At 37.8% G+C, this 15,348-nt stretch overlaps 1 protein-coding gene across 1 annotated transcript in view; it reads right to left on the bottom strand.

Moving 5' to 3' along the window:
• Nucleotides 1-15,348, bottom strand: part of LOC121333043 (protein NEL-like) — a gene marked incomplete at its 5' end in the record, with an annotated part of 87,776 nt that overhangs the window by 59,541 nt on the left and 12,887 nt on the right. Inside the window, one exon of the mRNA XM_041399075.1 lies at nt 13,885-14,013. Coding sequence (XP_041255009.1) covers nt 13,885-14,013 — 129 coding nt within the window. The remainder of the gene's footprint in view (nt 1-13,884; nt 14,014-15,348) is intronic.

Genomic DNA, 15,348 nt, shown 5'->3' with positions numbered 1-15,348 from the left:
CCTTTAAAGAAAAAAAAAAAAAAACTGCTTGAAATATTCAAACAAGAGAAGCACCATAAGTTTGTGAACAGCTGTTAGTGGAGTTACAAAGATGATTACACTGGCTTACATCTTTCCTTTTGAAGTACCTCTGATGTTACTCCTATGATTTAAATGGAACAGGGGAAAAACAAAAACCCATAGTCCCAAACAACTGAGCAATGACCTCAGCACTGCAATGGCATCCATAGTGCACCCTGTGCAGTCACCTCAGTCATCAGTACACAAAACACACAACTATATGCACACTACATGCCTTTGATCTAACAGGAACTATTGTTTAGGAAGAAACTGTAAGGAACACAAAAAGATCTGAAAAGACCCTGAAACTTAGTATAAATTTCTCTTAAAATGATAAAGTAGTCAATCAGTATTTTTAATATATCTAAACACATATTTCTGTACCTGCAAATATCTACATACATATGTATATAGATACATATACGCACGGTACCTGAAAGGAACCTGTGAGAATCTCATTCATATAAAGATCTGCTCTGACAGAACAAAATGCAACTTGATAAAATACTTGTTGGGGCAGAACACGTGTTGCAGTATAAGGTTCTAGAGCAAATTCCCAACAAAAAATAACTGTAGGCATGGAATTCAAAACTTAATTTGTTTTGGTACTCTCTTGGGCTTCAAAATTAAACATATTTCTTGTATCAGGTAAGATATTCAATGGTAAGACAGAAAGCACTACAAATGGTAAGAGAAATCACTACAAATAACAAAAAACCTTCTGCATAATATTATACTGCAAAAAAAGAAAAGCTATGTTAATACTGAAATGGTCAGTACCACACTGTTCCTGTAATAGTAATAATAAAGACATCATTACTGAGATGCTCAGTACACCTATTTATAGTGTCATGCAATGTGTCGCTGAACCTTGCTACCAAAAATCAAATGGGTGGATTGTTGGCTTGGTTTTTTTCGTGCTCATCAGTTTTGATTTCTTTCTTGCTTATACAAATAAACATGTATTATATAATTGTATTTTATACTTGTATAAATTATATTTATGCTTTCAGTGTTGAAAATAAAATCTCTGTATCGAAAAGCATCATGTTGCAGAGTCTAATGATAGCTCAAGACACAAGACTGTCTATATAAACTCAAATCAGGGCTGATTTCTTAATGCTGTGATGCTAAATGTCATCATTATTAACTCCTGCACTTTGCTCCTGCTCAGGTTGTATGCTTATCCCTCATTTCTTCTTATCTTCCCTGTGCCTTTAAATCAACAGGAATTTACCAACTGCACTCATTAACTGCCCTTTTCTTCCCCCCCTTGCATTCTTAGAGGATAATTTGCCTTCCTGTACAAAACAGTGTGACACACTGAATATTAGTAAATCTGTAGTAAGTTCCTAATTTCTTTCAGTTTTGGAAAAAGAATTTTCCACAGGTCCTCTGCCCACTGCCAAAGAATTTCATGGCTGATGTACATTGGCTGGTTTCCTTCCCTTGACCTTGTAAATTCTGCAGGCATGAGAGAATCATAGGTGTATGAAGGTGCTAGTTTGGAAAAGCTAATCTCACAATTTTATGTACACACGTACTTGCACAAATGAGTGTGCATTTACAGTGAACACAGTGGGTATAATAAGGCTCCAAACACATTCTGTGAACTTCATCTAAGAACACCAAAAAAAAGTGAAGCTATCACAAGATTACCACAGCTGGTTTTGCACAGAAAGTGGAATAGGGCACAGATCTCCCAACTTACAGATGTTCTACAGAAACACAAGTATGCAGTTCACAAAAGCAGCCAGCAGTTACAACATATGACTCAGCCTCTACAACAAATGATGCAACTTGTGTCTTTCATAATTCCAAGTAACAACTCCATATTAAATTAATTGTGTTAATTTGTATTTAAGTAACATCAGTCTTCAAGTAATTGGAGGTCTTTTGTTCTCAGCATCAACAGACTGCCTGCAAGGCAGCTCTGTCACTCTCAGAAAATTCTACTTAAAAATCCAAAGCCTCAGAACCATTAAATAGAACTTTTTGAAAACTATAATAATGATTTCTTCAGAAGGTCAATAGCCACAGGAGACCCAAAATGCCAGCAGTTTTTATTTTGCAGGGAAAAACTTAAAGTCAAAGCTCCTTTGATTCAAACCTCCTAATTCAGAAGTGCTCTAAATGTAAGCTTTCACTTTGCCAACATACCACATATTGAGATTTTGAAAAATGTTTTATTCATAATTATCTTTTTCCCCCAAACCTTGCTTGTTCAACTGATTAAAAAAAAAAAAAAAAAAAAAACTCAACCCACATCTGTTCAGGTTAACTTTGAAGTGTTCATTTGGACAAATCTGATGTACTTCTGATGTACTGTTTTTTTCAAATTGTTTTGCAAAGAAATTGCTCACATTTTTTAAATGTTCACTAGAACTCAGAACGCCCACCTAACCCTCTGTTATTGCTACTATCACAAGCTTATTTTTTACATTTGCACCTAAAGACGCTCTATACCATGGACACACAGCAGATAAGATGCTTTTACAAACAATTTGCAACTGTAATATTATATAAAGTAAATAATACAAAAAGGGTAAAATAACAGTCAAATGACAACTAGTCACACAGAGACTGACCATATTAAAAACCTGTAATTCCATTCCCCCTTTGGCAGTCCACATGCGAGCTTAGGTTAAGGTATTACAGATCAAGGAGTACTGAACTAGGGCAGGGAATGAGCCCAACATCTGTTGTCTTTCAAAGCTACCAGAATAAAAGCCTTTTCATCCTGTTAACTGGTTGAAAACTGGTGTAGCCAGTCATGGTGTAAGCCCAATCAGCAGCCAAGCCCCAGGTGGCCACTTGCTCACTCTCCTACCAGTGGGATCTGGGAGAAAATCAGAAGGATAAAAGATAGAAAACTTGTGGACTGAGATATAGACAGTTTAATAGGGAAAGCAAAAGCTGAGCACACACAAGCAAAGCAAAACCGGGTTTAATTCCCTGCTTTGCAATGGCAGGCAGGTGCTCAGCCATCTCCAGGAGAGCAGGGCCCCATCACATGTAATGGCTTACTGGGGAAGACAAACTCCATCAGTCCATAAGTCCTCCCTTCCTCCTCCTTCCCCCACAGTGCATGCACTGAGCATGATGGCACGTGGGCTGGAATCTCCCTGTGGTCAGTTTGGGTCACCTGTCCTGGCTGTGTCTCCCCCCAGCCCCCCAGGCACCCCCAGTCTCCTCCTCAGTGGGGCAGTAAGAAAAGCAGGAAAGGCCTTGGCTCTCTGTAAGCTCTGCTCAATAGAAGCATCTCTATTATCACCGTGTTCAGCAAAACTCCAAAATACAGCCCCACACCAGCCACTGTGGAGAAAATTAACCCTCCCTTGGCCAAAACAAGCATGCCACCTTTAGATAGAAATGCACAACAGAAAATCTTATGCATTTCCATATCTAAGAAATCCTACAACATCTATCTTAATTTCCTTCTCCCAAAAAGCTTAGTTAGCATATTAATGCATATTCAGGTTTTGCTATTCAGCCAGTAAGATACTGAAATCAGTTCAATAGGATGAATGCACCACTCCAATGGCTCTATACGTTCAACAATAAAGACTTGTGTGCTTGAAGTCTGTGATGTGATACTGAGCCACCAGCTGTGATATACTGACAACAGTGTAGTCATGGAGATCATCAACCTGCTCTATTCCCAGTGGAACAGATAAAAGGGGCACCTCTGGGAAAACTGGTTAGTGCAAAAGTGTTTGGAATCTGCACTTCAATGATTTATTTATACTTGCAAAAACACCACAAACAGGGAAAAAAAACCCTGAAAAACCTGCCTTTCTTTATTCCCCCAAACACTCAAACAAAAATTATGCAAAATATATAACCAAAGAGAAGTTTCCCTGTATCCCTTTCTCCTGCACTCTGAGTTTGCTTCCCCAGTGTAAAATTCCCAGTTATATTTTACAATTCCATTAATAACAACAGAACTTGACCTGCAATCTATAAATCATTGTTGACTAAAGCCTCACAAACAAACAAACAAAGCCACTCCTTAGGCCACCCTATATACATCACTACCTGTATTGACCACAAAAGCCTGCAGAACAAATGAGTCTAGTCATTATCACTAAGTCAGTAATTATCAGATGCTATGAGAAGAGGCTACTCCCAGAATTGAGGCTCCTTTATGGATAGTGTCCTGCCTCCAGCTATTTCCCTTAAAACTCGATAGGGTCTGACATCAGTGATCTCCCTGGTCACCCTTAGACAGGTATATGGCAGCCTGGGAGATCACTGGTGTTAGACACTATGGAGTTTTAATGGAAAGGCTAAAACTCTTGCAGGATTTTTTGCAAGAAATAACATTAACTACCCAGGAAGGAGGGGAACAGGAACATGAAAAGCCTTATTTATAAAAAAAAAATTTCATAAACACATTAAAAATTGCCCTTAACATAACAGCAGAGTAGATTAGCCCTACAATTTAAAATAAAACAAATAAAACCCCCATAGTTTTTATGTTAATAAAAAAACATGTTATCACAGCCTATAAATATAAAGCACCACATTTACCTGCTCAAGAGGCTAATGTTTGTTCAGCACTCACAAACTGCATCAGCACATCTCAATCCTGATCTGAGGGCTCTGCTGGTAAGAGCAAGGGCATCAGCACCCTGAACTCCTGTGGCCAGTTTGGGTCACCTGTCCTGGCTGAGTCTCCTCCCAGCCTCCCAGAAGGAAAGCTCTGGAGGAAGGCATGTTGTGGCAGTTTTGTGTTCCCCTTGGGATGCCCTTTGCAGCTGCAGTGTGCCTGGAGCCCTTTGAATCCTGGGCCTCTCCACTGAGAATCCCAAGGATGGATGCCTGTAACAATGATCACAACACAGGCCTTTCAGGCCCTTAGCTTTATCATACCAACCTGACCCATACAGTGGGACAAGCAGGGAAAAATTGAGACTCTTCTCTTGGCCCTGACCTAAAAAAAGGGCATCACAAAATCAGCAGATGCTGCTCAATATTTAAGGGACTATGAAAATGAACAGTGACCATTCACAGCAATCAATACCATTAAAAAGGTAAATGAGGATTTAAAATCTTCACTGCAAACGTAACCTGTTCTGCACCTGCAACAGGATCACAGAGGAAAAATTCTGCCCATTTACCTTCTCTTTGTCATCCCTCCACTACCAAGTCCTACTTTTCTCACTTTCTACCTCTGACATCAAGCTTTTCTGCTGTTTTCCTCCTGCATCACTTAGTCCTGTCTTCAGATTTTGCTCACTTTGTCTCTTCTCCTGTACTCAACCCATCCCTTCACCATCAGCTCTTACTTAAAAGAACAGAGCATAACTTTGAAGCAAGATCCCACCGGCTTACCCATCTGTGAAAGTACTGGGCTTTTGTATTTCTACCACCAAATACACTACCTTCCCAACTGCTCAAATGCTTACTATGCTAAAACTGTCTGGCTCATTGCTCTAATAAAAATATTCCCAGTAGGGTCTCTCACACTCTCTTGACCATATTTCCAAGCTCCTACTCTCTTCAGCTTCCCTTCATTTTTATCTACTGCCTGATTTCAATATCTTGTGTGTTTTGATTTCCATAACACTCTCTTCTATGTGTCTCCTTTTGTATAAACCCTTTCTCATTTGCCATCTAAGATGAAAAAATATCTTGGGGCTCTGGCACAGCCCTCACTCCTCCTCCTCCCACTACTATTTCTAGACTCTCCATCACCTGTCAAGCCTATGGTTTAACTACTGCTGTTACCTCCAGTCAGTCACAAAACAATCACTGCACTTTTGTTTTGCTTTGCTCTGTCAAATCCTCTGCAGCAGATTTTACAACTGACATATTCCACAAAGGATGTAACCATCAACTTCAATCAAAATTGTGTATTTTTTCACGTTATTTATTCCAGCTGACAGCACCACCATAGTTGTTATCACTCCTACCCTCTTTAGATAATTTTCAACTTTTTCTTCTCTTTACACCCTGCGCTTTTGATGCTACCAAAGTAAAAAACCTGGCTGCTACAGCAAAATTATCAAGGGGTAATATGTATACAATCTATGTCCAAAATTGGTTTTTGCTCTTGGGGAGTTTTATTACTTTTATTTTTGTTTACTTTTCTGGACCTGTGTGTCTCTCCTCCCCCAAAGAGGAAAAATCTAGAACTAAGGAATCACAATTAATCTAGCCCTGTGAATCAACTATAAGAACATACCCCTCATGCTGAGTTAAAACCTACAGAAATTACCTCAAGCATATATAAAGACGAAGAAGAAAAGAGTAAAATAACCTTCCATTGTCCCCACCATGCTGGTGCCAAAAAAGAACTTCATCACTAACAACTCATGCAGCAATGCGTAGGGAGGGTAAAAAGAATTGGGCAGTTACTAGTGTATATTGATTTTACTATTGATTTTATTAACAGACCTGTAGAGAAACTGGGTGAGTTGGACTCTCATACTAGAGCTAGCACTCTTGTAAGTAAACTAGTAAGATGTTGTTACACCTTGACTAATTAGACTAAAAATAAATTCTAAGTGTTGGTTCTTCACACAGGGCATGTTATTTCCTAGCCCCTAACTAAACTCCACAGTTAACACACACATACTGTACATATCCTCGTTCTTTTCCCTTCACACTATTTTAAATCTCTGATCTTTGCTTAAGTTCATGATTTCTTTGTCCATCTCCTGCAGCCTATGAAAAGGCCATCAGGACAAAAAAAATACTTGAAATAAAAGCGAAGTCACTCAAGGTCTGCATTCCTTGACAAAAGTTCTATATAGCTTTGCAAGGACACAATACAACAATACAGCATTTCAGAAATATCATTTTTAACAGTACAGAGTTGTTTTTATTTCAACTTGCCCCAGTTTTTGGAAAGGAAGACAGACTGTAGAGATAAAACTGTCCTTGTTAAAACATGCAGTAGGAGATATTGCTCAACAGGTACTCACAAATGTGAGACTCTTGGAAGAAATGGAAATCTTTTTCTCAGTCTTGTGAAAACATCACTGGACTCTACACACATGTAGTTTTAAAAATACATCTCACAGGAAAATTTTGAAAACAAATACTCTCTGCCATCATGGAATATTTTACTTGGCCAACTGCATCTTCTTACTATTTAATACCTTATCATTAATTAATATAGTAGTGTATACATGATGAAACAAGTAATTATATATAGTTATTTGTCAGACATGAAAGCATCCCAGGGGGCCTTTCTTTAGGCTCCAAATAACTGGTCTGATACAGTTGCACACTGAGAATAAAAAGGATGTTGTATATGACTAATTAGTCAATTTTGAAAATCAGAACAACTTACTGGCACTCCAGCTCATGATCCAACCCCCTTCAGCACTGCACTTAGTTAGAAATAGGTCTTTAAATCTGAATTGCAAAATAATATTTTTCTTTTCTTATTTTAATATGACAACTTATCATTTTGAACTGTGAATATCAAGAATTTCAAATACTTGCCACTCATCGTGTTTTTGTTTTCCCCTGTTTTAAAAGGGTAATGAGGAGCATTAATATTTTTATACAGAGACTACAAATGTCTATCGGGTTCTTCTCAGGAAGAGAAGAATGGCACAGATTGTACTGCACCAATGTATTTTAAAGCTCCCTATTGGAAGACAGTAAAGACAGCATCTGTAAGCAGTGGTAAGGCCCCCGTGTGTGGGTTAGACTCTATTTGGGTCTAAACCATGCAGCATATTCTTGTGAGCTACCTGGCAGATTACTGCCTCTTTTACAGAAAAGTGCTGATACCACAACTCAGCTGTCTCTCAAACTGTGCCAAACTAGTTATGGGTACCAGAACAGATACAAACACTGTGGCTGCTATTGCTCTGCATTCTTCATGAAAGAATATTTGTTTTAAATTCAGTTTGCCTTAACACAAGGCATTTCTGTGTCTTTTTTACAACTCTTGGGAATTTAGCCTTTATGCATTGTTAAGCAATGTTGCACTTTTAGACTGAAGTTTTAAAAGTTACAAAAGAAACACAGCCATTTGGCTGTGGGTACTTTTCACACAGTGAAAGCACCTAATTTTTTCAGTAGTCACCTCCCAGCTAACAGTGAAAACTGGACCAAAAGTAAAATAACAAAATTAAGGCTTTATTTTCTTTTCTCTTTTGCTTGCAGGTCTACCTAATTTGTATGGAAACTTTCACCTTAACTTCTCATCTCAAGACAAATTACATCATATGTTTATATTGCAAGTGGAAAAGGACTGCTCTCTGCAATAAAACCTCTCCTTATCAGATTGTAGTAGCAGAGTTTAAAAGAGTTTTCAAGAAGCTCTCTTCATATGATTAGTTTCAGCTGTTTGGTTTTTTTTAATTGTAGTAACATCATTCTCAATCCTGGCTATGTCTGGATGAATCATTCCAAACATAATTAATGTATAAGTAAACAAAATCAAGTAACATCGAATACATTCTACAATTTGTACACATACAAACTATCTAACTTCTACAAGTAATGGCACAATCTGTACCTCAGTATGAACCACAATTTATGAACTAGTGTCAGAGATACCGCTTCTGCACTTTAAGTTAGGAATAAATTTTATTATTTTCCTTAATTGAAGCTATGGCAGACAAGAAGGAATGGTCCCGCTCCAATTCACTGACACATTAAAACTGCTTTTCTAATTCATAGCATTAAAATTTCTCACTAACATAATGATGGAATAAGATGACACTTAAGTGCTTTTGATGAGAAAAAAAATGTGATAATATATTAATACTATTTTACATTAATATTTCATTTTAATATTAATAAAAATTAATTAGTTTTTGATAGAAATTTGGAAATAAAATTCCTCCCTCCTGGAGTGAAAGTTTTTCTTTCTGCTTCATTGGTTTCCCAACCCAACTCCAAATGATTAGGTACTGACTCAAACAAACTGCCAGCTGATGGAGATGGAAATCTTTATTTCTTAGCCACATGTGATACTACTGACACTTTTCACTTCCAAAAAATACTTTTTCTTTGAAGAGGCAAAGGAGAGTAACCTTCCCAGGTCCATAAAGCTGACAGTAGTGTAGAGCTTTTAAGTAGGACTCTTACTCAAATAAATGGTGCATACCATGAAGACAGCAAAGCTAGCAAATAGCTCAGTACTGTCTTTTAAAGACCCAGAGGACTTAATAGAATATATTCTAATACTTTGAGGGTTATCTCCATTATACAAGTCTCTTGCTTACACTCTCCCAATATTACACTTAATTTAAGAAATGTATATTGTTGATAACTCTACTTGGCCAATACAATGCAACATGCATCCCACTGCAATATGATAACTATTTACCCTTTAAAAGACTTCTTTTCACTATAATCTGTGGAAGTAAAATTAATTTTGCAAATGTACTTTACTTTTGTAATCCAGTAGTTAAAACCAACAAGATTAACAAGAAGAATAACAACAGATTGCACTAATTAGGTAAGTGAAGAAGTGAAATATTCATGTTGTTGGGGAAGAGGGTTAATAGTATTTTTAAGCATACACAGGGATAAATTAGGAAATCTTCCTGAACAGAATAAAAACATACAACTGTGAGCTAAGGGACAACTGATAAGGTCTAACCAGGTGTCATTTCTGACGTGCTCCAGAAATCTCTGGAAAGAGGCAATTTCTCCTCTAAGACTGCTTACTTCCCTCCACTGACAATGATTCAAATCAAGCCAGCTTATTCAAAAGCATGTTTCTCAACTGAAAACCTTCTCCCCTCAAGGGACAATCATCAGTGAAGCTGATGTAATTCTCAAATCCAGACAAAGTCATTCAGTCTTTGGTCTAAATTCATATGCTACGCTTGAAACTGGGACAAACATGACAACAACAGAGAAAGTAAAATAGTTACTGAGGAGAAAGAATAAATTAGAATATAAATTGAAAATTGTTTCACAAAAAAACTGTTCTACATTAACTATGTTGTATACTGTGTAAATAGTACAACTATATATCCAAATATCAAAAAGTAAACATCAAGGTCCACACACCCATAACATAAATTTGTAGAAGGCTGACCCTGGTAAGCAATTTAGCACCCAGCAGCTCCTCTCTTGCTCAACCCTTCAGTGGGATGGAGGGATTAACAAAAAGAGCAAAAGTGAGAAAAAACTCATGAGTTGATATAAATAAAATACTTTTGATATAAAAAAAAGTGAAGGCAGATAGGAAAAAAAAGGACTCAAAGGTAACCATTCTTCAGCTACCACCAGCAGGCTGATGCTCAATCCATCTCTGAGAAACAGCCACACTGTACTCCTATTTTCACTACTGAGAATGACATCACAAACCTAAACCACAGCACCACACAGGCTGCTACAAAGAAATTTAACTCTATTGCAGCCAAGATAGCTATGGGATGTAAAATAGCCTCTGCATGAGGCAAAATCCTCTTGATAAAGAAGTAAATAATGCAGTTTCTCAGGCCGTGTTCTGTCTTAGTCTCCACAAAAATTATTGTATTCTCCTGTCTTCTTTCTCAAGCTTCCTCTGCTCTCTATTTAATCTATGCAATCCTTGACAGTACTTCTGAACTGAAATCAGATTTTGCAGAGAGATAGTTGAAATATGCTCCTCTAGATGCATCAAATTACCTTGGTAGCCAAGAGTTTACCCTGAAAGGCCTTTTCAGCATAAGTCACCATCATAAAAGCAGTGGGTATTGAACACTCTTTGAAATACATTCCAGAGGGTAATCTTCAATTTGAGAGTACTGCAGATGTAGGTTTGGGAAAAACTGGTTACACTTCACCAGAACACCTGTTTTTGTAAGCTGTTATTGTTAGGTAGGATGCTGTATTAAAAGCACATACACCTGGGCAGCACAGCATAATCCATACACAACTTGCTCACAAAGTATCTCAAACTGCATAATAGCCTAAGGCAGAAAATAGATTTAAAAGTATTTGGAATAAGGCTTCCAGCATGTAAATTAAGAAATACCAATTCTTTAAGTACTGCTTTACACAGTACTCTGAAGAAAAGCTAAATGTGATGTAAATATTAAGAAATATTATTATAATATCACAAAGTTATTCACCATAAAAGGATCTAGAGACATCATACAGATTCAGAAAAGCACTGGCTCATTCTAGGACAGAAGCCAAACTCTTCCATCATTCAGGTAAAATTTATGCAGCTTTTTCAGACCCACACTGACACCAGCTTTGAGTGGTTTTATTTTTATTCTTAAGGAAATGTTCTGCAAATAGCAGCATCATTACTTATGTTTATTCTCTTCATTTTGATAATGTGAGAGCACAAATCAGGATTGTATTTAGTGAAACTTGGCTCTAACACAGAGCCAATGACATCCAGTTTTGCAGTATATCTGCAGTTTGTGCAGTGCAAACACAGAAACAGCTCTCATATCTGTGGGCTCTAGCCATTACAAAAAGCCTTCTCTGAAAGGCTTTGTGTTAACTCGACATCTCTATACCTGGCCCTGCTTGCAATTAAAGAGTGAATAATAGCAGAGTGAAGAAAGGGTAGCCACTGAGAAAGGGAGGTTGGGACCATTTCAGCCTTTCAAGATGAGGCACAGGACTCTGAAAAGACTTGGTGTTACACTACAGCCATTGTGCCTTTTGCTGTTTGTTAGTTTAGTATATAAAGTAAGAGTCTCTTTCCAGAAATAAAATCCTCTGCTCAAAGAGACATTTTAACTGGAAAAGGGATACAATAATAAAAGCACAACTCTGAAGACACATGGGTATTTCAGTCCCTTGCCCCTTCCACAAAAACAGTCCTGAAGTTTTAATTTGCAGCCTTATCTCCCATCCTTCCAGCACATGACCTCACAGTCAGTCAGGGATGGACAGTCAAGGGCAGGCCTGGACCCTTGTACCAACTGTGCATAGCTCAAGTGTGGTGCCAACACCACAGCTAGAGTACAGAACCAGAAGCAAAGCCAGGATGGTTTGCCTGTTGAGGCAGCTTCACCGCTGGCAGGGAGAACCTCTTGGGGAGTGACCCAGCCTCCTGAGCTTTGCTCATGTGGGCACATCTTCCTAGTGTAACTTATTCCCATTAACTTCAACATGGGCAAATGTTCCTGGATCAGGAACATTTTTAAGTTACAATTTAATGCCCATAAATGTAATAAGAAATATTATTTTTATGTAAATAACATGTCTCAATTTTTTTATTTACTTATGCATGTTCTCTGAAAGAAGTTAAGCAGGTTCATAATTGCCACTCAGAACCAATGTAATTTTCCCATACAGAAACAATTGGGCCAAGAAATCTTCCCAAAAGATCATCATATTGAAATCAGGTACTGCACAAACTGGTAAATCCTCTTATAATAAGAACGCATCAGCCTCACATATGATAATCTACTGTGTCCTCATCAAACATTTCACCCTCAATGCTCATTAAAAAGTTTCTTTCCTCTTTTTGCTTATGGCATGCCTGGCAAGTTACACACAAAGCAACAGACTCTAAAGTGAGAGACATGGAGATCACCAAGAAAGTGTAATTCATTTTTTTTTGCTTTCATTCGGCAGAGTGACAATAGAGCCGCAGGTAAAAAAACCTCTTAAAGCCCCTAAATTCACCGTAACTCCATTGCTCCAGTGACTCCCTAAAATGGGGAATGGCTGATGAGTTCCTAGAACACAGATCCACAGCATAAGCCTCAGCAGTTTCCAGGGACTATGGGATAAAAAGCAGTTGATGTTACAAGTTACACAGCAGGTCCTGGGGTCAGATACCTCCTGGAGCATGATGGGGGGCAAGGGATTTGTTTCTGGAAGATTTTTACTTCTGCCTCTCAAAACCAGCTTACATCAGAAGGCTTACCATAAAAAATAAGTAGAGATGTATATAAAGCTGAATTAATTATATGCTCCTTTCCTGGAAACAACCACAAATTCTCAAATGGAAGCCTACAAATGAGCATTCCCACTGATGTTAATGCAGCTACTAACTCAAGCAAGCTCTGGGCATTAACTTCGGCAGAGTTCAGCCAAAGGAACAATCTTAAAAGGCCTCAGTTTATCCCATTTATTGTGCATCATCAGAGAATAATGCAGGTATTAGGTAGGACCACAGAGTACCTTAAACTACATTTCCTCACAGATGCTTGACTTTCAATGTAATCTGAACAGAACTGCTTACCAGTCAAAGCCCATTCTGCTGCCAGCACTTAAGCTTTATGGTGAGAATGGCCTGACAGCACACTGGTATTATGTGTTTACAGAATCAGGGTTCTCATGAGGCAGAGCAACAGTCAGCAACACTGGGAGACTGTGCAGAGGACTTTGGCTTTCACTGCTGGAGGGGGGAAGGCTTCCTTTTACCTGATGATGCTAGATTGTACAGATGATTCTCTTCTGATTAAGTAGCTTGTTGCTCTCTGATACCAATAGAGCAACTCAAATAATGACTATTTACTCAGTGTGACTAACAATACTAGAATCTAATCTATAGCATTTCTTACTTCCCGAGGAAAGAAAATAGGAATATGCAACACTGAAAAACAGAAACTAAATATTACACTAATAAGTGTTTCATATGGTTGAATTTAGATTGCCTAAGTATCTGAAAACCATGGGGAAAAAAGGGAAAATTTTCCTATGAAAATTTTGGAATGGAAGCATGTTTCTAGATCAAGACCTCAGCCATATTAACAGGTTACCTCCATGCTGATCAGATTTTTTTTACTTTCTTTTAAAGAACTTAATTGAAGAGATTATTTTAGTTAATCAACATCTAATTCATTGTATTGGATATGTCTATCCCTTTGACAGCTTTTGAATCAATAGACCCATCCCACAGTAATTTATACAGAAGTGCTAAGCCTGTGCACAAGGCATCACCTTCACAGTAGGCATTGTCCTCTCGAAGGGCTCGGAAGCCGTCTCGGCAGCTACAGACAGCTCTGTCCTCCAGGTTCCGGCACACAGAGTGCTCCACACAGTTATGTCCTTCAGTGCAGAAGTCATGGCCTGTACAGAAACAAGCACGATTGAGAGTTAAAAAGAATCCAGGAATTACAAAACATACCTGTCAAGGACAGTGCTATCTCTTTTTCAGTTATTTTTCCTCAGTTAGGTCAAAGAATACCTTTCTATTGTCTGTGAGATACAGAAAAACAAATTGTACCAAGCATGAAATGGATGAGAGGAGTAGTAAAGGCCACCAGAAAGGACTGTCTCTAGGTCTTCAATTCAATTTCAAGTTATAGCATTGATCTGAAGCAGCTGGATAGGAGGCTAGCTTAAATCCCCTTACTGTCTCCTTGTCATTGTTAATTACTTTCACAGGACATGTCTTAATTACATAGTTCTTGTCATTTTCTTTTTTTTTTGTTTGTTTGCACATGTATAAAAGACCTTAACAGCTTAGACACTCAGCAGCTCATTTACTAGTGATATTACTTTTAGCACTTTTAGTTCCTAAGTGTATTTGTAAAATCCTTCTATATTTAACCAAAAGTCTTTGATTAGCATTGACTTGTTTTGCTATACTCTCCTCTTATCTCTTCCCTTCCTCCACTAACTGAATACTCTTCCGTTATTACATCATTCTTTCCATTACAGAGAATTTTATTTTTAAATCTCACCTGTTAGCCATCCCTGCTTCCTATTTTCTTTTTTTTTTTTTTTCCTTTTTTTTTTCCATTGAGTGTTGCCATTTTACATTGTAGCTTAATTATAAATTTTTAAGACTATGAAGTTCTTTTCCAGGCTGGAAAATTTAGATGAGCCTTTCAACTCAGTAGGTTTGTTTTAAAATTTCTTCTGTTTACTCTCAAGAAATTTAATTATTTAATGTTGTTGAACAACATAAGCTGGTTCTAGAAACTGAGTTGAAGGTTTCACATTTTCCAGATCAGATATAAAGGGGTGGAGCTTGTCTCCTTCCCTGTTTTCTCATTAATTTTATTTGTTTCAAGTTTCCTTCTTTCACTGAAGCATTAATTTATCAAGCAGCAGCAGTGTTTTCCAACAATTACTTTCTTCTCTGAAAACCACAGGAGATCTTGGAAGTGTAGGCTAAGTTCAGGGGACAAGGATTGGAGTAACAGCAACAGCTCCAGAATGCAAGCTGGCATCAGACTACAACACAAGCCTCTTGCAAAATAGCAAAAAATATTTTTCAGCAGTAAAGATTAGTTTTATCATTCCACCTGGTTTCTGCTTCATATTTTGCTGTCAAAGAGCTTCTAACTCTAACCTCTCAGAAGCCTAGTTAAACAAGGACCCCAAGCAGGACAGTGGCAGCAGAGATGCTTGGAGGTCAGGTCAAAGAAGTCTTTCGCACTTGGACAGCTCAGGAAC

Source organism: Onychostruthus taczanowskii, unplaced genomic scaffold (assembly GCF_017590055.1).
Source record: "Onychostruthus taczanowskii isolate IOZ18803 unplaced genomic scaffold, ASM1759005v1 scaffold153, whole genome shotgun sequence".
NCBI classification, from domain to species: Eukaryota; Metazoa; Chordata; class Aves; order Passeriformes; family Passeridae; genus Onychostruthus; species Onychostruthus taczanowskii.
The sequence above is the reverse complement of the archived record's forward strand: the minus strand, read 5'-3'. Positions and strand labels throughout refer to the sequence as shown.